The sequence below is a fragment of the Gasterosteus aculeatus genome, chromosome 12 (assembly GCF_964276395.1).
Source record: "Gasterosteus aculeatus chromosome 12, fGasAcu3.hap1.1, whole genome shotgun sequence".
Taxonomy (NCBI): domain Eukaryota; kingdom Metazoa; phylum Chordata; class Actinopteri; order Perciformes; family Gasterosteidae; genus Gasterosteus; species Gasterosteus aculeatus.
Genome location: NC_135700.1, coordinates 23248918 through 23271918, shown reverse-complemented (window position 1 = coordinate 23271918; position 23001 = coordinate 23248918). Strand labels below are relative to the sequence as shown.

General features: G+C 50.9%; 2 protein-coding genes across 17 annotated transcripts in view; one reads left to right on the top strand and one right to left on the bottom strand.

Moving 5' to 3' along the window:
* herc1 (HECT and RLD domain containing E3 ubiquitin protein ligase family member 1) overlaps positions 1 to 17398 on the top strand; it is a 61809-nt gene extending 44411 nt beyond the window's left edge. For 7 of the 15 annotated variants that reach the window (XM_078085883.1, XM_078085880.1, XM_078085877.1 and 4 more), the window contains exons 40-79: positions 163 to 373; positions 451 to 617; positions 711 to 827; positions 1112 to 1394; positions 1664 to 1776; positions 1869 to 2116; positions 2560 to 2828; positions 3356 to 3408; positions 3605 to 3805; positions 3883 to 4057; positions 4212 to 4479; positions 4864 to 5077; positions 5556 to 5818; positions 5894 to 6021; positions 6122 to 6258; positions 6667 to 6867; positions 6975 to 7105; positions 7521 to 7744; positions 7846 to 7966; positions 8072 to 8218; positions 8318 to 8419; positions 8516 to 8689; positions 9218 to 9517; positions 9597 to 9662; positions 9775 to 9900; positions 10090 to 10228; positions 10915 to 11096; positions 11182 to 11337; positions 11717 to 11839; positions 12421 to 12523; positions 12712 to 12881; positions 12977 to 13115; positions 13254 to 13423; positions 13556 to 13725; positions 13924 to 14089; positions 14172 to 14248; positions 15107 to 15359; positions 15663 to 15815; positions 16325 to 16630; positions 16863 to 17398. In XM_078085883.1, coding sequence (XP_077942009.1) covers positions 163 to 373; positions 451 to 617; positions 711 to 827; positions 1112 to 1394; positions 1664 to 1776; positions 1869 to 2116; positions 2560 to 2828; positions 3356 to 3408; positions 3605 to 3805; positions 3883 to 4057; positions 4212 to 4479; positions 4864 to 5077; positions 5556 to 5818; positions 5894 to 6021; positions 6122 to 6258; positions 6667 to 6867; positions 6975 to 7105; positions 7521 to 7744; positions 7846 to 7966; positions 8072 to 8218; positions 8318 to 8419; positions 8516 to 8689; positions 9218 to 9517; positions 9597 to 9662; positions 9775 to 9900; positions 10090 to 10228; positions 10915 to 11096; positions 11182 to 11337; positions 11717 to 11839; positions 12421 to 12523; positions 12712 to 12881; positions 12977 to 13115; positions 13254 to 13423; positions 13556 to 13725; positions 13924 to 14089; positions 14172 to 14248; positions 15107 to 15359; positions 15663 to 15815; positions 16325 to 16630; positions 16863 to 17048 — 6932 coding nt within the window. In that variant the 3' untranslated portion in view covers positions 17049 to 17398. The remainder of the gene's footprint in view (positions 1 to 162; positions 374 to 450; positions 618 to 710; positions 828 to 1111; positions 1395 to 1663; positions 1777 to 1868; positions 2117 to 2559; positions 2829 to 3355; positions 3409 to 3604; positions 3806 to 3882; positions 4058 to 4211; positions 4480 to 4863; positions 5078 to 5555; positions 5819 to 5893; positions 6022 to 6121; positions 6259 to 6666; positions 6868 to 6974; positions 7106 to 7520; positions 7745 to 7845; positions 7967 to 8071; positions 8219 to 8317; positions 8420 to 8515; positions 8690 to 9217; positions 9518 to 9596; positions 9663 to 9774; positions 9901 to 10089; positions 10229 to 10914; positions 11097 to 11181; positions 11338 to 11716; positions 11840 to 12420; positions 12524 to 12711; positions 12882 to 12976; positions 13116 to 13253; positions 13424 to 13555; positions 13726 to 13923; positions 14090 to 14171; positions 14249 to 15106; positions 15360 to 15662; positions 15816 to 16324; positions 16631 to 16862) is intronic. The other 8 variants (XM_078085878.1, XM_078085876.1, XM_078085889.1 and 5 more) reach the window with 4 other exon arrangements.
* A 533-nt stretch (positions 17399 to 17931) lies between these two features.
* LOC144385366 (hyaluronan and proteoglycan link protein 4-like) lies at positions 17932 to 20250 on the bottom strand. Of its 2 annotated transcripts, none has more exons than XM_078085873.1 (4): positions 20044 to 20250; positions 19166 to 19480; positions 19046 to 19084; positions 17932 to 18093 (listed from the first exon to the last, which is right to left on the bottom strand). In XM_078085873.1, the coding sequence occupies exons 1-4, from the start codon at positions 20117 to 20119 to the stop codon at positions 18035 to 18037; spliced, it is 489 nt and encodes a 162-aa protein (XP_077941999.1). In that variant the 5' UTR covers positions 20120 to 20250; the 3' UTR covers positions 17932 to 18034. The 2 variants fall into 2 exon arrangements, with proteins under 2 accessions (XP_077941999.1, XP_077942000.1); XM_078085874.1 differs by having other exon boundaries at positions 19166 to 19477.
* Between the last annotated feature and the right edge of the window lie 2751 nt (positions 20251 to 23001).

Sequence of the window (23001 nt, the reverse complement as noted above, 5' to 3'; positions counted from 1 at the left end):
TTAAGTCAGTGCTGTTATTCAGTCAAACGGCAGCGAAGGTCAACCAGCTCTGTTCTTACCGACCCGACGGATGTGTTGTTGTGTTTATACTGAATATCCGCCCATATAAAGACTTTTATATCTGAAGGCATCAAACACACTTTCCCTTCCCTCCCCCTCCAGGCGTGAGAAGCGAGCCGGAGGGGGAGGGGGACGGCCCCGAGGGCGAGCAGCTGGCTCAGACCCCCGTCACAACCAGCCCCTCGGCCTCCAGCACCACGTCCTTCATGAGCTCCTCGCTGGAGGACACCACCACCGCCACCACGCCCGTCACCGACACAGAGACCGCCCCCGCCTCCGAGTCTCCGGGGGTCATGCCCCTCAGCCTCCTCAGGTCAGGACCTCCGGTTTCCCGCCAACGATTAAATCCGGAGGATTTTTTTATTTTAATGCTTCTGTGTGACCCGACAGGCAAATGTTCTCCAGCTACCCGACCACCAGCCTGGCTCCGTCCCGTCGGGCTCAGACCCCCCCGGTGTCGTCCCTGCCGACCTCGCCCTCAGAGGAGGTCGGCCGCCGGCAGAGTCTCACCTCGCCCGACTCCCAGCCCTCCAGACCGCAGAACCGAACCGGCACCTGTGAGTATTTGGTGATTCTGTATAATATATAATATATTCTGCGTTCGATAACAATGTCACTGGTGGGTTTGTTGTTGTTGTTGTTTTCTGCAGCGCTGTCGGACCCCAGCAGCAGGCTGTCCACGTCCCCCCCGCCTCCCGCCATCGCTGTCCCCCTGTTGGAGATGGGCTTCTCTCTGCGGCAGATCACCAAAGCCCTGGAGGCCACCGGTCAGTCCTCTCTGTTTGATCCCGTTTATTATGTATTTATCCAGTTCGTATCCTCACCGACACATTGGTTAGTTTAACGCAGAGGATTTTGAGCGCCCGTTGATTGACGTTTTAGCTCTGTGGCGATGACTGAAAAAAGACGAGGTGAATGAATGAGATGGTGCGAGATCGTGCACGTACAGGGACTATTTTTCTGTAGACCACTGAAATGAGATAGACAACGTGTGGTGGCTAATACTATTAGGAGTCTGCGGTGCGACTCATCCTCTTCTTTCGTGTCCAAGGCGCTCGCGGCGAAGCCGACGCCCAGAACATCACGGTGCTCGCCATGTGGATGATCGAGCACCCTGGCACGGACGACGAGCACGACGAGCCTCACGCCAGAGGAGGAGGAGGAGGAGGAGGAGGAGGGGGCGTCGAGGTGGTTGTCGGGGGCGACGGGTCCGACTCGTCCTGCCCGGGAGCGATGGCCTCTTCAGGGGGCAAATCTCTGGAGCGGAGCCCCTACCTGTGCTCCCCCGGGGACATCGCCGACGCCTCGGAGATGGAGGAGGGCTTCAGCGAGAGGTGCGGCGTGTGCTTATCGGTCTATAAAATAATGTTGTATTTATTTATGAGGGCTTTGCAATTAAAGGGAACTTTAAATAAATAAAGTTTCAATTAACGAGCAGTTATGGTCAAATGTTAATGAGCAAAGAACAAATATGAAGTCGTAGAAAACCTTAATAGAAAGTACACATTGTTTACAACAGTATCCTGATGATGTCGTGATCATTTTGGCGATAAACCTCCTGTGACAGCTGCAGTGTGTATAAAAGTGTGCGTCTGTGTTGCAGTCCTGAGGGTCTGGACCAGGACGCCTCCGGCGGCGGGCCACTGCGAGGTCGCTCCGCCGCCGGCAGGAAGCACCGCTTCGACCTGGCAGCGCGCACGCTGCTGGCCCGCGCCGGTAAGAACTTTACTCCTCTTTCCATTCGTCTTACCTCTTACTTTATCCGCACTCACCTCAACTCGGAACCCCCCCCATCCCCCTTTTCCCAGCCGGGCTGTACCGCTCGGTGCAGGCCCACCACAGCCAGTCGAGGCGGGAGGTGGCGTCCCTGCAGCAGCAGCAGCAGCAGCAGCAGCAGCAGCAGGACCCGGGCGCCCTCTACGACTTCAACCTGGACGAGGAGCTGGAGATGGACCTGGACGAGGAGACCATGGAGGCCATGTTCGGCCAGGACCTGGCCAGCGACACCGACATTCTGGGAATGTGGATCCCGGAGGTACTGGACTGGCCAACATGGGTGTGTGTGACTTTAAGCTCTGTCCAGAGGGGCCGCTCTCTGCCTGCGCTGCATCACTCCTCAGGGCCGACCCTCTGAACATCTCAAACATTGCACTATTTAACAATATGCGATTTTCAGATTTAAATGAGAACAAAATGTTGAAGGAAATTCAATTGTAACCTTTATTTTGGCTGCTTTATCCGACGTGAGCATCCGCCCCTAACGATCAACCATTGAACGATTACCACGGCGGTTCAGGGGGTCGACTCTTCTTCTCGGCTCGGCTCTCGTTGGAACGAACGACTAAAAACGGAACGATGCGTCGCCTGTCGCTTGAGACGCCGCGCAGCTCTCTGCGATTCATGTTGGGAGGCGTCCCCACTGTCCTCGTCCACTCTGTCCCGTGTGTGTACTTTTGTCTTCATGTGTGTCACCCTCTCTGCCGCCGTACCTCCACGCAGCACGTGTGCGAGACGGACGACCGGGACGAGGTGGTGGTGTGCGAGCTGTGCGAGGCCAACGTGGCCAACTTCAACCAGCACATGAAGAAGAGCCACCCGGGCTGCGGCCGCAGCGCCAACCGGCAGGGTTACCGCAGCAACGGCTCCTACGTGGACGGCTGGTTCGGGGGGGAGTGCGGCAGCGGGAACCCGTACTACCTGCTGTGTGGGGGCTGCAGGGAGAAGTACCTGGCCATCAAGAGCAAGGCCAAAGTCCCCGTGGTGGAGAGGTAGGCGGCCCAGGACCAAACCGGGGTGAATGCCGGCTGGTGATGGAAGACATCCTCCCAATTTAGATATTCGTTTATTATACATTGTAATATGAGATCGTCAATATAATATCTACATTTTAGTTTTAGTTTAATTTACAGTAGAAATGAATAAATTAACATAATTTGATTGAAATAAACGTAGAATGAAATAAGTACAAACATCAATGATAACTGAAGGGGGTCTGAGATGGACGTAACTTACAGAAGTTGAGGTTACAAATTCACATTTTTAACTGGTTACACATTTCTTACCTTGTTTTGAACTCCCAAACATTGATATTGGCCATAAAAGTTCACCAAAGAAAATCAAACATTTCACTCTTACTTACAAATGTATATTTGTGTGTATTTACATTGTAGTATTTGTGTTTTTTATTTTTTGTATATTATTTTGAGGGCTAATCAGTAAACATGTGAATATATAAGCGATATGTTTTATTCTGAAAGCGGATCCCATGTCATGCCGTTCTCTGCTGTGTATTCAGGTACAAGGGACAAGCTCCGGACCTGCTGGGAAAGCAGGACAGTGTCTACGAAGGTGAACGCTTTGAGCTCCTCGTTTCACACACAGATGTCTCATGTCAACAATAGTGTTGTTGACTTCCTCGTAGTTTCTTTTGTAAAAATGCAAAAAGAAAGTAAACGCCAAAAGTATGGTTTACGCTTCATCCCTCGCCTTCATCACACGCGTGAACCGTCACGCTGAATGTTTCGATCCGCCCGTCCCGCTGCAGAGGACTGGGACATGCTGGACGTGGACGAGGACGAGAAGCTGACTGGGGAGGAGGAGTTTGAGCTCCTGGCCGGCCCGCTGGGCCTCAGCGAGCGCCGGCTCGTCCCCGAGGCCGTCCAGTTCCCCGACAGCGACCCGCTGGGAGCCTCTGTCGCCATGGTGACGGCGAGCAACAGCATGGAGGAGACGCTGCTGCAGATAGGTGCGAGACGCCGCCCCCCCCCCCCTTCCCCCAATATGACAAAAGCATGACTGACCTGAGCGCCTGTGTGTCTTCAGGCTGTCAGACCTCGGTGGATAAGAGCTCGTCAGGCAGGGTGACCCTCGGGGAGCAGGCCGCCGCCCTCCAGAACCCCCACGACCGCGTGATGGCGCTGAGGAGGGTGACGGCCGCGGCGCAGGTGCTGCTGGCCCGGACCATGGTGATGAGAGCCCTGTCCCTGCTGTCCGTCAGGTGGGTGTCTTCTTGACGGAAGTAGTCATTTTCTAATGCACTTCTATGGGGCCGGAGAGGGTCGCCCCCTGCTGGTCAGTAGACAGAATCCAGCTGATGGAAGCAGTTTTCTTTCCATCGTGTAACTCGTGACTTCGCCCTCCCTCCCTCCTAGTGGCTCAAGCTGCTCGCTGGCCGCCGGCCTGGAGTCTCTGGGTCTGACCGACATCAGGACCCTGGTCCGGCTCATGTGTCTGGCGGCGGCCGGCCGGGCCGGTCTCTCCACCAGCTCCACGTCGGGTTCCGGTCACGCCGACAGGCCCCGCGGGGCCGCCAAGGCCAGTAAGCCCATCTCCAGCCTGGCGTATCTCAGCACCGCGGTGGGCTGCTTGGCCTCCAACGGTCCCAACGCCGCCAAGCTGCTGGTGCAGCTCTGCACTCAGGTAACCATTCAGCACATCCAATTTTAAGTGTCTTTTCGGTTTAGAAGAATAGAGAAGTGACAGTTGAACTCTGGATGTTGCAGTGAAACATGCATGTTTTATTTTCCAGCTGTCTCTCCTTGTTTTTATGTGTAAATCAATCACTTTGTGCTGCATTTTTCTGTACGAATGGTGATAAAGTTTAATATAATTATTATTATTGTTATCTCGCTAAAGTAGAAGAAGCATTTCTATTTTTTGAAACTATCAGGTGCTTTAGATAATTATTGTAAATTTAGATAAAAACACCGGCCTTTATTTTGAAATCTGTTTCCTGCTCGGCTCGCAGCCATACATACAAACCCACAACTCTTTGTCGATAAAGAAATGCTCTTTGCTCTGCAGAACCTGATCTCTGCGGCAACCGGCATGAACCTGACCACGGTGGACGACCCCATCCAGAGGAAGTTCCTGCCCAGCTTCCTGCGCGGCGTCGCCGAGGAGAACAAGCTCGTCACCTCCCCGAACTTCGTGGTGACCCAGGCCCTGGTGGCCCTGCTGGCAGACAAAGGGGCCCGACTGAGACCGGCCTGCGACAAGGCGGACACGGAGAAGAGAGGTTTGTACGCTCAGCAAAAGAAAGCTTCTCGTTTGGCTTTTCCTTTAGTTCACCCAAAAAAGCCCAAAACATCTTTTTTTCTGTAGCTAATTATATAATATTATTAAATTGTGCTTTATCAGCCGTAGAGAAGTCTGCAATCCCTTCCATTAGATGACATAAAAAAAGATCTGATCACTCACAATAACCTGCTAGCTCGCCTAGCGCCGCGGAGCTAGTCGACGAGCACGTCGTTACATTATGAGAGCGCTTCCTCCTGCGAGGAGAAGACAATAGTTTCCCCATGACGTCTCGGCTCTGATTAACAGCCTTGCAGGCCGGGGCACGATGTGCACTTTCGTAGTGGATTGGTTCTCTGTCATCATTCCTTCTCTCTGCTTTGTGTTTTTTTTTTTTTTTTTCTGTGTCTCTTTGTGAGTCCGTCCCCTTTGCTTTGCCTCCCCCTCACTCACCGGGTCGCCCTCTGTCCCGTGTCCAGCAGGTCTAATTGCGCACTTGTATGCTCACCCCTCCCATAACCCCCTCGCTGTAGGGCCCCTGGAGCTGGCCAACGCTCTGGCGGCCTGTTGCCTGTCCTCCCGGCTGTCCTCGCAGCACCGCCAGTGGGCCGCCCAGCAGCTGGTCCGCACGCTGGCCGCCCACGACCGCGACAACAACCACACCCGGCCGCAGAGCTTCGCCGACCTGGCGGGAGACCTGCGCAGGTGCTCCTCCGTCAAGCTGGAGGCCCACCAGAGCAGAGTGAGTCCCAGCTGGGGACGTGTGTCTTCTGTGAAACTGCTGGTGTTGGGTGTTGAACGAAGTCCGTGCTTTCAGGTCATCACCTGCAGGTGGTGCAGCAAGAAAGGCCTGTTGGCCACGAGCGGCAACGACGGCACGGTGAGGATGTGGAACGTGACCAAGAACCAGTACGCCCTCCAGCAGACCTGCATCTTCAACAAGGAGTAAGCATGGTTATCATCACCTAACTGGATGATGCGATAGGAATGCTCACATCCTCCCCGTCGTCAGGCCATAACTCCCCGTACTCTCTTTTCTCCTCAGCGACGGCTCGTCGGAGGACGGCACGTCGGGTCTGGGGTCTCCCAGCGACCCCTGCATGTCGCCTCTGGCCTGGAGCGTCACCGGGAAATACCTGGCATCCGCCATGGAGAAGCTGGTCAACATCTGGCAGGTTAATGGTGAGCATTCATGTCCTTTAGGACCGGTCGCCATCGGCTTCTATCGGCCCGTTTCCTCTTTGAGTGGAGCGATCAGGTCCTTCTGCAGTTTGGTGTAAAACATTTAACTGGTAATTTACTTGATTATTCCTACTTTATCTAACTTTATACTTCTTGATCACTACCTCTCAGAGGGAAATATGTACTTTTAACTCCATTTATTAGACAGAATTCGTTACTAGTTCCTCTATTCTGCAGATTTACATTCTAAACACAAAATATAGGTGAACTATGTTGTGTGATTACGTTAAGTTGGCGTTTAGGTGGTGTTTTCTGGAGATAAGCTCCTCCCCCTCTCGCAAGCAAATAAAAGTACAAACCTTTGAGCTCCACCCTGACCTCTGACCCCCCCCCGCCTCCCTCTCTAAGGCGGTAAGGGGCTCCTGGACGTGCAGCCTCACTGGGTGTCGGCGCTGGCGTGGCCCCGGGAGGAGGCGGAGTCTCTGTGGTGCGGGGAGCCCCGGGACGTGCTGCTGGTGGGACGCATGGACGGGTCTCTGGGCCTCATCGAGGTGCTGGACTCCTCCAGCATGCAGCGCACCGAGCTGGAGCACTGCTACAGGAAAGACGGTAGGCGCCGCCGCGCTCTGCTGCTGTCGCCATGTTGCTTTCATCTGGAGGTTTACGCCCCCTCGCCTCCCTCTCCTCACCCTCCTCCCCCTCCCTCTCCCGCTCAGTGGCGGTGATGCACATCGCCTGGTACAGCGAGAACAAGCCCTTTGCCGTCGGCTACGCGGACGGGAAGCTGCTGATCGGATCCAAGGAGCCTTTAGAAAAAGGAGCCGTCGTGGTCATTGACGCTCACAAGGTCAGATGGTTCTCCTGGATTCTTCTCTGCAGGATTCTTCTCTGCAGGATTCTTCTCTGCAGGATTCTTCTCTGCAGGGTTCTTCTCTGCAGGATTCTTCTCTGCAGGGTTCTTCTCTGCAGGATTCTTCTCTGCAGGGTTCTTCTCTGCAGGGTTCCTCTCTGCAGGGTTCCTCTCGGCGTTTGAGTCGTCTTACAACACACACGTATTTAACTGTGACCTGAAACATGCCATCAATCATCTTAAAGATAGACATATAGAAACAAGAGTATCCCAACAACTAAGATTTAAAAGCATCTGATGATGAGACCTGATGTATGAAGAACTTTTGTGAACTCATAGATTTATACGTAGCTCCTCCCACTGCGAGCCTCATGTGGTTGGCGGGACGTTTCTGTCCTCTCGCTGCTCACAGGAGGCGATCAGCAGCATGAAGTGGAGTCCCGACGGTCACGTCCTGCTCACCTGTGCCAAAGAGGAGACGGTGAAGCTGTGGGCCGGTCCGGACCCCCTCCGTCACTCTCAGTCCGCCTCCGGCTGGCGCTGCCTGCAGAGCCTGCGACACCCGTCCCAGGTCAACGGCGTGGCCTGGTGCGGCCAGCTGGGACGCGGCCCGAGGCCCCTCAGCATGTTGGCCATGTAGGTCGACCTCTTGTAGTATATAGATGTTAATATATAATATATATTATATAATATATGAGAGGAAACCTCTCGTGTTGCTTTTCATTCTTTTTTTACAGATGTTGCCAGAACGGCCACGTCTCAGTCTGGACCGTTCCTCAAAACACCTCCAGCTTCCCGGATTCCTCTTCCTCCGAGTCCGAGGGCTGGTGGGAGAACGAAGCCAAACCCAAATTCATGGTACGCACCAGGTTACCCACGTTTGTGACGAGGTTTTTAACTCACAGCACTCACCTTAACCCCCCCCCCCCTCCCCCCTCCGCCCTCCCTCTCCTGGCGTTGCAGTCGTCCCGGTGGTCGGGCAAAGGAGCGGCGTGCGTCTTCCAGCTGAAGGGCCACATCACCCCCGTGAGGACGCTGGCCTTCAGCCCCGACGGCCTGGCTCTGGCCACCGGAGGAGTGGGAGGCCTCATGAACATCTGGTCCCTGCGGGTAAGGAGCCCACACGGTGTGTGTAACTGCTGCAGGTAGAAGTACACACAGGGGTTCACACAGTGTGTGTGTGTGTGTGTGTGTGTCTGTGCCCAACAGGACGGCTCGGTGCTCCAGACGGTGGTAGCAGGTTCAGGTGCGATCCATAATATCGTCTGGATCCCAGATGTTGGTGTCGCCGTCTGCTCCAACAGGTCCAAGGTACCACATCTGGACACCTTGTCCACCCCCCCCCCCCCACCACCCACCTCCTTTTGAAAGGGGACAAATGTCTTTTTGCTCTGCTTTGTCCTGCAGGACGTGCTGGTGGTGAACTGCTCCAAGGAGTTCATGGCGTCCAACCACGTGCTGGCCACCTGTCGCACGGCCCTGAAGCGGCAGGGGGTGGTTGGCCTCCACGTGGCGCCCTGCATGAGGGCCTTCCTGGAGAGACTTCCTGTGATGCTGCAGGAGCAGTACGCCTACGAGAAGGTCCTACTCTCACATTCAGCAGCATTCAGGGACATTCAGTCCAGCAGATGGCAATAATACCATTTTATTTCAACACGTCTCAGCTGTTTTTCCTATTTTTTTATTTGTTATTTATTTTTCTGATTTTCACATAAAATTACTAGAATTATTTACAATTTTATGATATTTTTCAGTAAATTATTTACATATTCATCTTACTGATGTTTGGAATTTTTGGGTTCTTTTTTTTTTCATTATATTTATATATATATATATATTTTTTTTTTTTTTCTTTCACACATTTTCTGACGTTCACATATTATTCCACATACAATTTAAATTTTCAGATGATTCTCTAAAATGTATTTACATATATTTTGGACATCCTTCAGGTGGTTTTCCATATTTTTTTCACATATCATACAAATAATATCTATTTCCTGGTCATTATTTAGAAGGTTTTATTCACACTACATTACATTTACACGTTTATTCATCACATCTCTCGATTGTTGCTGATGTTTTTCCCGTCTTCTCCTCCACCTCCAGCCCCACGTGGTGTGCGGCGAGCAGCTGGTGCACAGCCCCTACATGCAGTGCCTGGCCTCCCTGGCCGTGGGGCTCCACCTGGACCAGCTCCTGTGCCGGCCCCCGGCGCCGCCCAACCTCCGGCACTGCCCGCCGGAGTCCGGCACGGCCGTGTGGTGCGCCAGCGAGTGGGCCTGGCTGGACTGCTTCTCCACCACGGTGAAGGCGGCGGAGGCCCTCGCCCGCGGCGCCAGCTTCTCCGAGTCGTTCTGCGTTCCCGACCTGGAGCCCGTGCCCAAAGACGAGATGGCTCTGCTCATGGTGAGTGGGGGCGGCCCGCTGCCGGGCATCGCTTCGGTCCAACCAACACCTACTGTGTCTTAACACCCTGTGTTTCCAGGACAACAGCAAGTGGGCGTCTGGCATGGACGAGCAGATCATGTCCTGGGCCACGTCCAGGCCAGAGGTACTGTAGACGCCCAGAGCAGCTGCAGCGCCCGACTGAGTTCCCTCTCACACTCCTGACCAGCGAACACTGTATTTTGTGTGTGTGTGTGTGTGTGTGTGTGTGTGTACAGGACTGGCACCTCGGAGGGAAGTGCGACGTGTATCTTTGGGGTGCCGGGCGACACGGCCAGCTGGCAGAAGCCGGCAGGAACATCCTGGTGGCCACGAGCGCCCCGTCCTTCTCCCAGGCCCAACAGGTAGTGAGTCAGTGACGCAGCTCGTCTGCGGCGTAAGACGTAATATCCTTCATAGTGAAACCCAGCGAGAGCTGGCAGCGCAAACAAGCCGCATGCTTTGTGTTCATTCTGTAAATATACAAATATAAACTCGTATAACTACTTCATTGGTGATCAGTGTGTGTGTGTGTGTGTGTGTCCGTCCTGCAGGTGGTGTGTGGTCAGAACTGCACCTTCGTGATCCAGTCCAACGGGACGGTGCTGGCCTGCGGGGAGGGCAGCTACGGCCGCCTGGGGCAGGGCAACTCCGACGACCTGCACGTCCTCACCGTGGTCTCTGCTCTGCAAGGTGGGACGACACATCACACACACACGCACACACGCACACCACACACGCACACACGCACACATACACACACAAATACACACATACACACATATACACAGATACACATATATATACACATACACACATATACACATATACACATATATACACATATACACATATATACACATATACACATATATACACATACACACACATACACACATGTACACATGTACACATACACACATATATACACATACACACATACACACACATATATATATACACACACACACACACACACACGTACACATACACACACATACACACATGTACACATACACACATGTACACATACACACATGTACACACATATATACACATACACACATATATACACATACACACACATATATATACACACACACACACACACACACACACACATATATACATATTCACACACACACACACACATATATACATATTCACACACACACACACACATATATATACATATTCACACACACACACACACACATATATACATATTCACACACACACACACACATATATACATACACACATTTACATGCACACAACATTGTGTCCCCAGTTTATGGTCTCAATAGTTTCTTCTTCAACACAGCATGATGTTGATTCAGTAAATTATGGTCCATTTCCATGCCCCGCCCCCCTCACAGGTTTTGTGGTGACCCAGCTGGTGACGTCGTGCGGCAGCGACGGACACTCCATGGCGCTGACGGAGAGCGGCGAGGTCTTCAGCTGGGGCGACGGGGACTACGGCAAGCTGGGCCACGGCAACAGCGACCGGCAGCGCCGGCCCCGGCAGATCGAGGCGCTGCAGGGCGAGGAGGTGGTGCAGGTCGGTCAGGGGTCACGGGGTCACTCGTCGGGGTGAAACGTCTCGCGGATCGGTCGCTTCACCTGGCTCCTCTCGCTCCTCTCAGATGTCCTGTGGGTTCAAGCACTCGGCGGTGGTCACGGCCGACGGGAAGCTTTTCACTTTTGGGAACGGAGATTACGGCCGGCTGGGTTTGGGAAACACGTCCAACAAGAAGCTCCCGGAGAAGGTCACCGCCCTGGAGGGGTACCAGGTCGGACAGGTGGGTGAGAATCTCGCCGGGTCAGATCGCAAATAACATAGTTATGTGCTAGATGAGCTTGTGTGGGTATTTAAACAGATCATACTCATCTCTAATATCTATTTCATATTCATGTGACATTCATTCAAGACATCTGAATCTATTCTAGTTTATCATTATACATTTTACAGATTACCTGTGAACACATCTTGATAAGGTGTTTTTCACTGATCGGAGCCTGAACGCGTCATGATATAACTGAAGTGAATCTCCATTGGTAACATTGCTGGCTCTCCTCTTGTGGATCAAACACCGATTGGTTGTTTGTCACATGATCAGAGACCAGAAACCCATCGATGATGTCATCAGCTATTATTTTACTATTTATTTACCCCCCCAGGTGGCCTGCGGTCTGAACCACACGTTGGTCGTCTCCGCTGACGGGATGATGGTTTGGGCTTTCGGCGACGGAGACTACGGGAAGCTGGGCCTCGGCAATTCCACGGCTAAGTCCTCCCCTCAGGTACTCATCACATCACACCACATGTCATTACATCACACCACATGTCATCACATTACACAACATGTCATTACATTACACCACATCACATGCCATTACACCACATCACATGCCATTACACCACATCACATGTCATCACATTACATCTCATCACATCACATGTCATTACATCACATTACACCACATCGCATGTCATCACATGCCATCTCATCACATCTCATCTCATCATATCACATGTCATTACATCACATCGCATGTCATCACATCACATCTCATCACATCACATGTCATTTAGCTGACGCCTTTATCCAAAGCGACTTACGTGCAAAAAAACAAAACAAGAAAGTGCAATTTCATCAAATAAGCCGATCTACAACTTGCTGTAGATAATAAATATAAGTACAGTTAGTGTGTTAGTGGAGGTAGAGTCTGAAGAGGTGTGTCTTTAGTCTGAAGATGTGAAGGCTCTCTGTGGTCCTGATGTCTTCAGAGACCTCCTTCCACCATTTAGGAGCAGGACAGCAAAGAGTGGAGATCTAGTCGAGTGTTTTGTTGAGGTTCATCCATTCGTCTTCATTCCTCAGAAGGTGGACGCCTTGTGTGGAAGCGGCATCATCAAGGTGGCGTGTGGAACGCAGTTCTCTGTGGCTTTAACCAGTGACGGAAAAGTCTTCACCTTTGGCCAAGGTATATTATTTATGTGCATATGTATGATGATAATAATAATACAGTAATGAGGTAATGAAGTTAGTTGTTAAGTATAAATACTGTGTACATTTTGGTACATTTTATAAGCTTAATAAGCTCTAGAGCTCTCTTCTATAATAAAGTTGAGATTGACATATTGGTTGTCCTTGCACACATGATTTGATCAGACCGGCTGATCGGGCTCCCTGAAGGCCGAGCCAGGAACCACAACCGGCCCCAGCAGGTCCCGGCCCTCTCGGGGGTCCACATCCAGGACGTGGCTGTGGGGGCCGAGCACACGCTGGTTCTCTCCTCCACGGGGGACGTTTACACCTGGGGCAGCAACTCGGAGGGACAAGTGAGCTGCACAACACACACACACACACACACACACACACACAACGCCCCATGAAGGGATTTCAGCATGTGACCTTTGACCCTTTGACCCTGCAGCTCGGCCTGGGTCACACCAACCACGTCAGGGAGCCCACGGTGGCCACGGTGCTGCAGGGAAAGAACATCCACCAGATCTCCGCCGGGCGCTGCCACAGTGCCGCCTGGTCGGCGCCCTCGGTGCCGCCTCGAGCTCCAGGTCTCTCACACACACACACACACACACAAACACGCGTCCGGGTCACGATGTCATAGCGGACAGAACATTGTTGTCGCAAAACTATTTTTGTGTGACCTTGTGGCGGTCGTGTCTCCCTCTCCTCCTCCTGGTCCTCAGGCTCCTCGGTTCCTCTCCAGCTGGGCCTCCCCCTGGCGGTTCCACCTCAGTACAGCGGGCTGAGGGAGGTCAGCATGGAGGCGGTGAGGGCTCGCCTGCGCCTCCTCTACCACTTCTCTGACCTGATGTACTCCTCGTGGAGGCTTCTCAACCTCAGCCCCAACAACCAGGTGAGCAAAGACGCCTGTCGGCCAATGAGGGCGTGGCTCTCGGGCTGTGGGCGGGGCCTCCCGTGTTTGTTTTTGAAGTCGCCGTCGCGTCACTTCCTGTTTGCGTGTTGACGGTGAATTCTTTCCGCGCAGAGCTGCACGTCACACTACAACGCCGGCACCTGGGGGATCGTGCAGGGCCAGCTGAGGCCCCTGTTGGCCCCCCGGGTCTACACGCTGCCCATGGTGCGCTCCATAGGCAAGACCATGGTGCAGGGCAAGAACTACGGCCCCCAGATCACCGTCAAACGGATCTCCACGCGGTCAGTGCCTGCTTCCTGTGGGGGTCCTCAACGAAGGGCTTTATGGTTTTACTCCTTTGTGAAGTATTTAGCGAGCGAGTTGAGCAAGAAACAAACGTTATTTGTTTTACACGGAATTGGAAAACTAGATGTGTTCTATGTATTTCAGATATTAGAAACTGGTTTGTGTTGAACGCTGTCCCTCTTTAACCCCCCCAGGGGGCGGAAGTGCAAACCCATCTTCGTGCAGATCGCCCGTCAGGTGGTGAAGCTCAACGCCTCCGACCTCCGCCTGCCCTCCCGGGCCTGGAAGGTGAAGCTGGTGGGCGAGGGGGCCGACGACGCGGGGGGGGTGTTCGACGACACCATCACAGAGATGTGCCAGGTAGGCCCGTCACCGCGACGATTCCCCACGGGACATGTTTACCGGGCGCGTGGTGACGGCTCTGTTTTCTCCGTGTCGGTAGGAGCTGGAGACGGGGGTGGTGGACCTCCTCATCCCCTCCCCCAACGCCACGGCCGAGGTCGGATACAACAGAGACAGGTGAGAGGGAATCTGTCAATGTCACAACGATATTTCTGTATTAAACAGGCTACTTATTGTGCTGCATGGAAGTAAAGAGAATCTTTCCTCAGCATCATTCTTCTGTAAAGGATGTTTGTTTGGTGAATCTCCGATGCAGATAAACAATGTCAGGGTTTATTTGGGTAGTATGGACAGAAGGACCGTGGACATTAAACATTCATTCACTACAATGTCCGATGAAGACAAGCAGAGTCGTCAAAGCTAAATGAGTCCATAGAAATGTGGACGAAAGGGTTCCTTCTTTTTTATGCATTTCCAAATCAACTATTACATTTGAGATTATAAAACAGGGGATTTGATATCCGTTTGCTGGTTTTCCTATTTACAAAGCATGTAGGAGTCTCATCATTGGTTCTATTCAACTGTGAGTGACAAATCCAGAAAATCACATTGTAAGATTTACAAAGAATATTTAGCAGTTTATTACGTGACATTAACAGACATCAGAAAAGGCGAACTTAATATTTGGTACACAAACCTTTGTTTGCGATAACAGACGTCATACGTTTCCTGTAGTACCAGGTTTGCACACTGCAGCCACTCCTCCATACAAACCTTCTCCAGATCCTTCAGACTTTCAGCTCCCTCCAAAGAGTTTCTATTGGGTTCAGGTCTGGAGACGGGCTGTCTCGTCACTCACAGTTGAAAAGCACACACACAAATAAAATGACAGACTCATTTTTAAGTAGCAAAACCTGCAAAAAAAAGGCAGTGTATCAAATCCTTGTTCTCTACGCTGTATCTCGTGTCCTCACCTTGTAAAATCTGTCGCCGTGGTAACCCAAACGCCATGCCCCCCCCTTCGCCCCCGCTCAGGTTCCTCTTCAACCCGTCCACCTGCCTGGACGAGCATGTGATCCAGTTCCGGTTCCTGGGCATCCTGATGGGCGTGGCCATCCGCACCAAGAAGCCCCTGGACCTCCACCTGGCCCCGCTGGTGTGGAAGCAGCTGTGCTGCATCCCGCTGACGCTGGAGGACCTGGAGGAGGTGGACCTCCTGTACGTGCAGACGCTCAAGAGCATTCTTCACATTGAAGACAGCGGCATCACCGAGGAGAACTTCCACGAGGTGCGAAACTCATGACGCCGGGACATGTGAACGACACGTGACCAGATGAAACATCTGGATCTCTTTTTAAATGCTTTAGAAAGAAAAGGTCTTAAACTCAAATTAATATTTGACCCCTGAATCAGGTTGTTTAAAGGACAGGTTGCTTCTTTCTGATTTTAATACTCGTTATAAAGGTAATAAAGTAGCCTAGTTCACAGAGTGCGCCCCCTGGTGGGGAGACACAATAATAATCCTTGATTAGTGTTCTGATGTATTATTACAAATATCCCTGTTACCCCCCCCCCCCACCTCCCCCCGCAGATGATTCCTCTGGATTCCTTTGTGGGGCAGAGTGCAGATGGGAAGATGGTGCCCATCATCCCGGGAGGAAACAGCATCCCGCTCTCCTTCTCCAACCGGAAGGAGTACGTGGAGCGAGCCATCGAGTACCGGCTGCACGAGATCGATCGACAGGTACTAGGTGTACAAGTACTGTGAAAGCACAGGTACCGACAGGTTTACGAGTACTGTGAAACCACAGGTACCGACAGGTTTACGAGTACTGTGAAACCACAGGTACCGACAGGTGTACGAGTACTGTGAAACCACAGGTACCGACAGGTGTACGAGTACTGTGAAACCACAGGTACCGACAGGTGTACGAGTACTGTGAAACCACAGGTACCGACAGGTGTACGAGTACTGTGAAACCACAGGTACCGACAGGTTTACGAGTACTGTGAAACCACAGGTACCGACAGGTTTACGAGTACTGTGAAACCACAGGTACCGACAGGTGTACGAGTACTGTGAAACCACAGGTACCGACAGGTGTACAAGTACTGTGTATTGTGGATTCATGTGAATGAATGAAAAGAAGGACTTCATGATCTCAGACATAAACCGTCTCCTCGTGTCTCCCCGTGTCCTCACCGTGTCTCCCCGTCTCCTCGTGTCCTCACCGTGTCCCCTCGTCCCCCCAGGTGGCGGCGGTGCGGGAGGGCATGTCGTGGATCGTGCCGGTGCCGCTGCTCTCGCTGCTGACGGCCCGCCATCTGGAGCAGATGGTGTGCGGGATGCCGGAGATCTGCTGCGAGGTGCTGAAGAAGGTGGTGCGGTACCGGGAGGTGGAGGAGCAGCACTCCCTGGTGCAGTGGTTCTGGCAGACGCTGGAGGAGTTCTCCAACGAGGAGCGGGTCCTCTTCATGCGCTTCGTCTCCGGGCGCTCCCGGCTGCCCGCCAACACCGCCGACATCTCCCAGAGGTTCCAGATCATGAAGGTGGACCGGGTGAGTCTCACACCCCCACACCTTAATAAGGCGCGCTTGATTTGACGTGTGCTGGGTCAGAACCGCGTCGCTGCGGTCTGCGGGAGGGAGAAGTGTCTTCAGAAGAGCGTGACATCGCTTTGACCTTTGAACCCAGAAGATTAAATCCATCCCGCTGAAATATTAATGAAGATTAACTCGTCTTCACCGATCTCACCAACTGTGTGTGTGTGTGTGTGTGCGCCCCCCCCAGCCCTACGACAGCCTCCCCACCTCTCAGACCTGCTTCTTCCAGCTGCGTCTGCCTCCGTACTCCAGTCAGGCCGTGATGGCCGAGCGTCTCCGCTACGCCATCAACAACTGCCGCTCCATCGACATGGACAACTACATGCTGTCCCGGAACGTGGACAACGCGGACGGCTCCGACACGGACTACTGACGCGCACAGACACACATTTTTTAAAAGAATCCCTTTTATGTACTTTCAGCACAGCTTCGTTTCTCTTGGTGGTTCATTAGCGTTTTTTAAATGACACAGAAAATCCACACGAGACGTGTGTTTACTGTTAATTATTATGCTCTCATGACTCCACATCCCATTTTCAGGGTTTCTGCATGGAGGTGCGTTTATTTGTTTGGAAAATGTGTATAAAATATTCAAGCAAGTGGCCGGAGGAAGAATGTTGTACATTGTGTAAAATGCTTCATTAGGAAAATGTTTTGCATAATATCCATATTTATTGTTTCCAGAAGCATTAAAAACAACAACAATAAATGCTGCATAACTGACGCTGTCTCAGGTTTGTTTCCTCTCAGAATGTCACATTTAATTCTGAAGTACAAAATATCACAACGTCCGTCTTTAATGAGGAGCAACTAAAAAACACTGCTTTGGATCCTTATAACTGGAGATGTGCTGTGACCCTCGTCCTCATGCTCTCATGCCGTCATGCCCTCATGTCCTCATGGACGGCATGAGGAATGACGAGTCACATCGCTCTGACCTCTGAACCCAGAAGAAGATTCAAACCCGAAGGGGGGGGGGGGCGGAGCCTCGCCATGAGCATCACATCAGTAGTAGTAGTATTATGTACTATGTACCTCTGCCTCCTTTCTCTTATGTGACTCAACAGAGAGAAGCAGCTGATTTCCTGAAATCCTCCTTAGCCGTAATGTTTCTTAGAAGCAGAAAAGGGCATTTTTATTACCAAGTTCTCTGCATTTAACCCGTCCCACACAGTGGGAGCTGTATATGTGTATGTATATATATATATATATATATATATTCCTCAACTTTATTTATTCATGACACGTAGCTTCTGTTTGGATTCACATAGTTTTTTTATTTCGTTATACAACTGAACCGTGTTTTTCTGCAGCGGCTTCAAACTTCATCGACTGAATACAGAGAATATTCTTCTATTTCTATTCTCTTAATCTCTTCATGCAAACGACCAGGGTGAGCAGGTTTATCCAGGTGGGACCTGAAAAGACAAAATGGCACATTTCCATTTAGCTTGTTCACATTGACTTCACTTTATAAACTACTGTCTCTAATAAACACCTGTTGAAAGAGAAATCTAACATTGTAGGAATATTACATCAAATCTCACAAGAATTCCCATTAGGTGTTATGCGTGTATCCTGATACATCTCATTCCTCGGTGCCAACGGATCCACTACTTCATCACAAAGGTTGAAAGTCACATAAAAGAAACAGGAATTGTGGGAAGTTGTGAAATATGAAGCAGAAACAGAAAACCGAATAAGACCAGCATGCCCCCATTAACCTTCATGCAGTGGAAATGTGACAAATATTATCTGTTGTCAGTTTAAGAGCCCATTCATCCATTCATCTGTTTTTGTAAAAAAAAAGGAATTAATTATTTGTCTGTAATCCTTTATCTGCTAAGTAGCCTGATCTGCTACACTGGGATCGATTGCTTTGGTCTTCACCAAATTCTAGTAGATAGTTTACTGAGGAAACACAAATAAAATCACTGAAACACAGAAAAGGATAAAGTTGTATAAAAAGAAAACGCAACGAACTCCCAGAGTGGACAACGTCTCTGTTAGAGACCTGTCAATCAGTGTGTAGCCCCGCCCCTAAAGCGTCCCCAGCTTTATGGTCTGTTTGACTCTAAATGGACCATAATTCACTAAATGAACATCATGTTGTGTCGAAGAAGACTTGAAACTAGAGACTGAGACCATAAACTCATGTTTACAATGTTTACTGAGGGTAAATGTCCTAATAGACGTCTATGGGAGCAGAGGAGTCGCCCCCTGCTGGTCACTACACAGAATGCAGCTTTCACTCATGAAGCTTCACTTTACAGACCCGGAGTTTTGCCGCCTGCATTTCATGTGTTCAGTTGGTGAGATGTGGTGAAATTACTACCGACATGGCTTGTTTTACACGTCACGTAGACTCACCTGACCGATTCCCTCCGTTTGGTGCCAAAGTGACCGGATCTAAACAAAACAAAAAAACACCTCCTGTTAGCTCACCGCCTGCAAGAAGGTTCCGCCCCCTCACCCGTCACTCACAACCACCTGACATCCGGGCCAGCTCCACGCTGAAGTCGGAGAACTCGTGCGGTTTGCTCACAGAACAAACGTGGGTCCCGAAGTCCTGCGCGCCGACGCTTCGGATGGTGAGCGTGATGCTGCCGGGCCGGTAGGCCACGGCGTACCCGGCCGAGCAGTTCCGGTAGGCCTTGTGTTTGATGTAGTGACACAGCAGCTGGTCGCCGGGGCTCCTCCACTGCACGGACAGCTGGGAGACGCGAGCGTGATCCTCGTAGTGGTACGAGCACGGCAGAGACACCGGCTGACCGGGCCGGCAGAGCACGCGCACCGCGCCGCCTGCTGGGGCGGAGAGGTCAACGGCAGAGGTCACACACGGAATCAGCTCAAACTACGCAGCCTCTTTCAATGGTGATAGGAAGTGTGTGAATAGTTACACCACAAATAAATCCTGCGTGTGATCAGCTAAATGTACTTAAAGCTACTAGAAGGAACGTTTATGTTGTGTTGATTCTGCTGCCCCCTGTGGACTAAAGTGGTAGCGTCTCTACCACCAGGGTCCCTTTAGAAAACCTCTCATTTCACAGCACTCGTTTTCTGTCCCTCAGTCCTGATCCAAAAAGCCCTACATGACTTCATAAATGCAACTTCTCCCACAAACTAAAGCTGTAAGACAAATGTAAAACAGTACAACATGTACCGCTGAGACGTAGTGAAGTGAAAGTACTATATTTACTTTTGAACTTGTGGAAGAAGTACAACGTTGCATGCAATAGAAGTAGAAGTACCTTCTACTATAGTATAGTATAGTACTCATTACAGCCGGTCACTTCATCGTACAGACTTTGATGTCAAGAGATAGTAAACATGTTAAGCCCCATTCTTCTTTGAGTCATTGAACGCACCTTCTCCGATCAAATGGGTCAGGACCAGTCCGAGGCACAGAGCCGTCCCGGTCCGGTCCGGAGCTCGTGTCCTCATTTCCAGACGGGTTCAGTCCGAAGGCTCAAACACACCAGAACATTGAGAGCCTGCAGCACGATGTCCAGAACCTTCTGCTCTTTCGTTTTCACGGCTTCAGATTGCAAGCTGAGTCTGTGGTTTCCGCGGCAACGCCGGGCTCCCGTCACCCGAGGCCACGCTTACAGTTTTTGTTTTGAGCCACATGAGGAGTTTCATCAGAATGTTACGAATGAGTCGTTGAACCCTGAACCCTCAGAGACTTGAACCCTGAATAAATGTGTATCTGTCGCCTGCTGTGTTCAAGGAAACTAAACCAGTTTATAAACTATGAAAGTAGACAATGAGATATATTTAAAGAAGGTTTGTGGTAGTAATTAAAAAAGTAAAATAAATATTTAATTTCCTTAGTAAGAGACACTGAAGTATGAATGTGACTTTTATCAGTTGTACGATTAGTATTTATTATTTTATAACTTAAAAAATAAACTTAACTTTCTCCATCAGTTCTCTGATGAACTGTCTACATATCAAAGTCTTTAGTTACCATCTTGGGTTTAGAACCTATTAGAGAATATTCAGCGGACATTATAGCAGACTTGATGTGAGTCACCTGATCTCCATCCAAGAGAAAGCAGGTGAAACAATGCTCCTCACTTCCTGTTTGAAGCCACTTGGAAGCTTCAGGGAGGCAGAAGCAGGAAGGAACATCTGGAGGTATCAGAGCGTCTCATTGCTGTCCTCACTAGGGTCACACACCTCTGGTCCAGCTGCAGCTGCCGTGGGATCTGATTGTCGTAGGACCTTCTGACTAAAGGCTCGGGACATGCGTCCCACATTCGGCCTCATTATAAACGTCCCGATACGTTGAGCAGAAGTTACTGCACGTTGTCCACGACACACGGAGCTGAGACGCTGAAACCAGGAAGGACGGCTGGTGGGACGATGAAGAGGAACAACTTGAACCATTTCAGTCGACATTACAGCCGTATGATGGTTATGGAAATGTCTGTGAGCCAAAATATGACCTTTGAACTCCACGAGTATGAGTTGGACGTTTGATTGGCGTATTGCGCGCCCCTGATGTAGAGGATGCGTTGTAGCATGATGCTATGTAGCATGTAAAGGAGTGTGATGTAGCATGATGCTATGTAGCATGTAGAGGATGGCGTTGTAGCACGATGCTATGTAGCATGTAAAGGAGTGTGATGTGGCATGATGCTATGTAGCATGTAGAGGAGTGTGATGTAGCATGATGCTATGTGGCATGTCGAGGATGGCGTTGTAGCATGTAAAGGAGTGTGATGTAGCATGATGCTATGTAGCATGTCGAGGATGGCGTTGTAGCATGATGCTATGTAGCATGTAAAGGAGTGTGATGTAGCATGATGCTATGTAGCATGTCGAGGATGGCGTTGTAGCATGATGCTATGTAGCATGTAAAGGAGTGTGATGTGGCATGATGCTGGCATGATGCTATGTAGCATGTGAAGCTGGGGAAACATGTCTCAGCCTCTCGGACCATCAGCACCGGTTCCCCCCAAGGCTGCGTTCTCTCCCCTCTGCTCTTCTCCCTGTACACCAACAGCTGCACCTCCAGCCACCAGTCCGTCAAGCTCCTGAAGTTTGCGGATGACACCACCCTCATTGGACTGATCTCTGGTGGGGACGAGTCCGCCTACAGGTGGGAGTCTGACCATCTGGTGTCGTGGTGCAGCCTGAACAACCTGGAGCTCAACGCTCTAAAGACAGTGGAGATGGTTGTGGATTTCCGGCGGAACAGAGCCCCACCCTCCCCCATCACCCTGTGTGACTCCCCCGTCACTATTGTGGACTCCTTCCGTTTCCTGGGCTCCATCATCACCCAGGACCTCAAGTGGGAGCTGAACATCAGCTCCATCACCAAGAAGGCTCAGCAGAGGTTGTTCTTCCTGAGGCAGCTGAAGAAACTCAACCTGCCAAAGACGACGATGGTCCACTTCTACACGGCCATCATGGAGTCCATCCTCTGCTCCTCCATCAGCGTCTGGTACGCTGCAGCCACAGCCAAGGACAAGGGCAGGCTGCAGCGTGTCATCCGCTCTGCAGAGAGGGTGATCGGCTGCAATCTGCCGTCCCTGCAGGACTTGTTCGTTTCCAGGTCTCTGAAGCGAGCTAAAAAGATCGCGGCCGACCCCTCTCACCCCGGACATAAACTGTTTGTGCCCCTTCCATCTGGCAGGAGGCTGAGGTCCATCAGGACTAATACCTCCTGCCACACGAACAGTTTCTTCCCGTCGGCAGTCGAGCTCATCAACAGAGCCGGTCCCCCACTGACTGACTATAACACTCCACCAGTCACTCCCCCTCACACTGCACATGCCACTATAACTGCAATTCATCACTTTGTCACTTTGTCTCTTGTCTGTTACTTGTTTGTTAGTGCACTTTATGCTTAATATTTTTCTTTTTTACTTTTTTATATTTATAATTTTTTTAACTTTATTCTCTTGTTTTATACTAACCCATAGCCTTATTCTACTAACCCATTGCATTAGCATTCCATTCCACTTTATTTTATTACTTGTGCACTGTTGTCTTGTCTGTCTACTGTCGCGCACCAACCGCCAAGACAAATTCCTTGTATGTTTGACATATTTTGGCTAATAAATGTTTCCTGATTCCTGATTCCTGATGTAGAGGAGTGTGATGTAGCATGATGCTATGTGGCATGTCGAGGATGGCGTTGTAGCATGTAAAGGAGTGTGATGTAGCATGATGCTATGTAGCATGTCGAAGATGGCGTTGTAGCACGTAAAGGAGTGTGATGTAGCATGATGCTATGTAGCATGGAAAGGAGTGTGATGTAGCATGATGCTATGTAGCATGTCGAGGATGGCGTTGTAGCATGTAAAGGAGTGTGA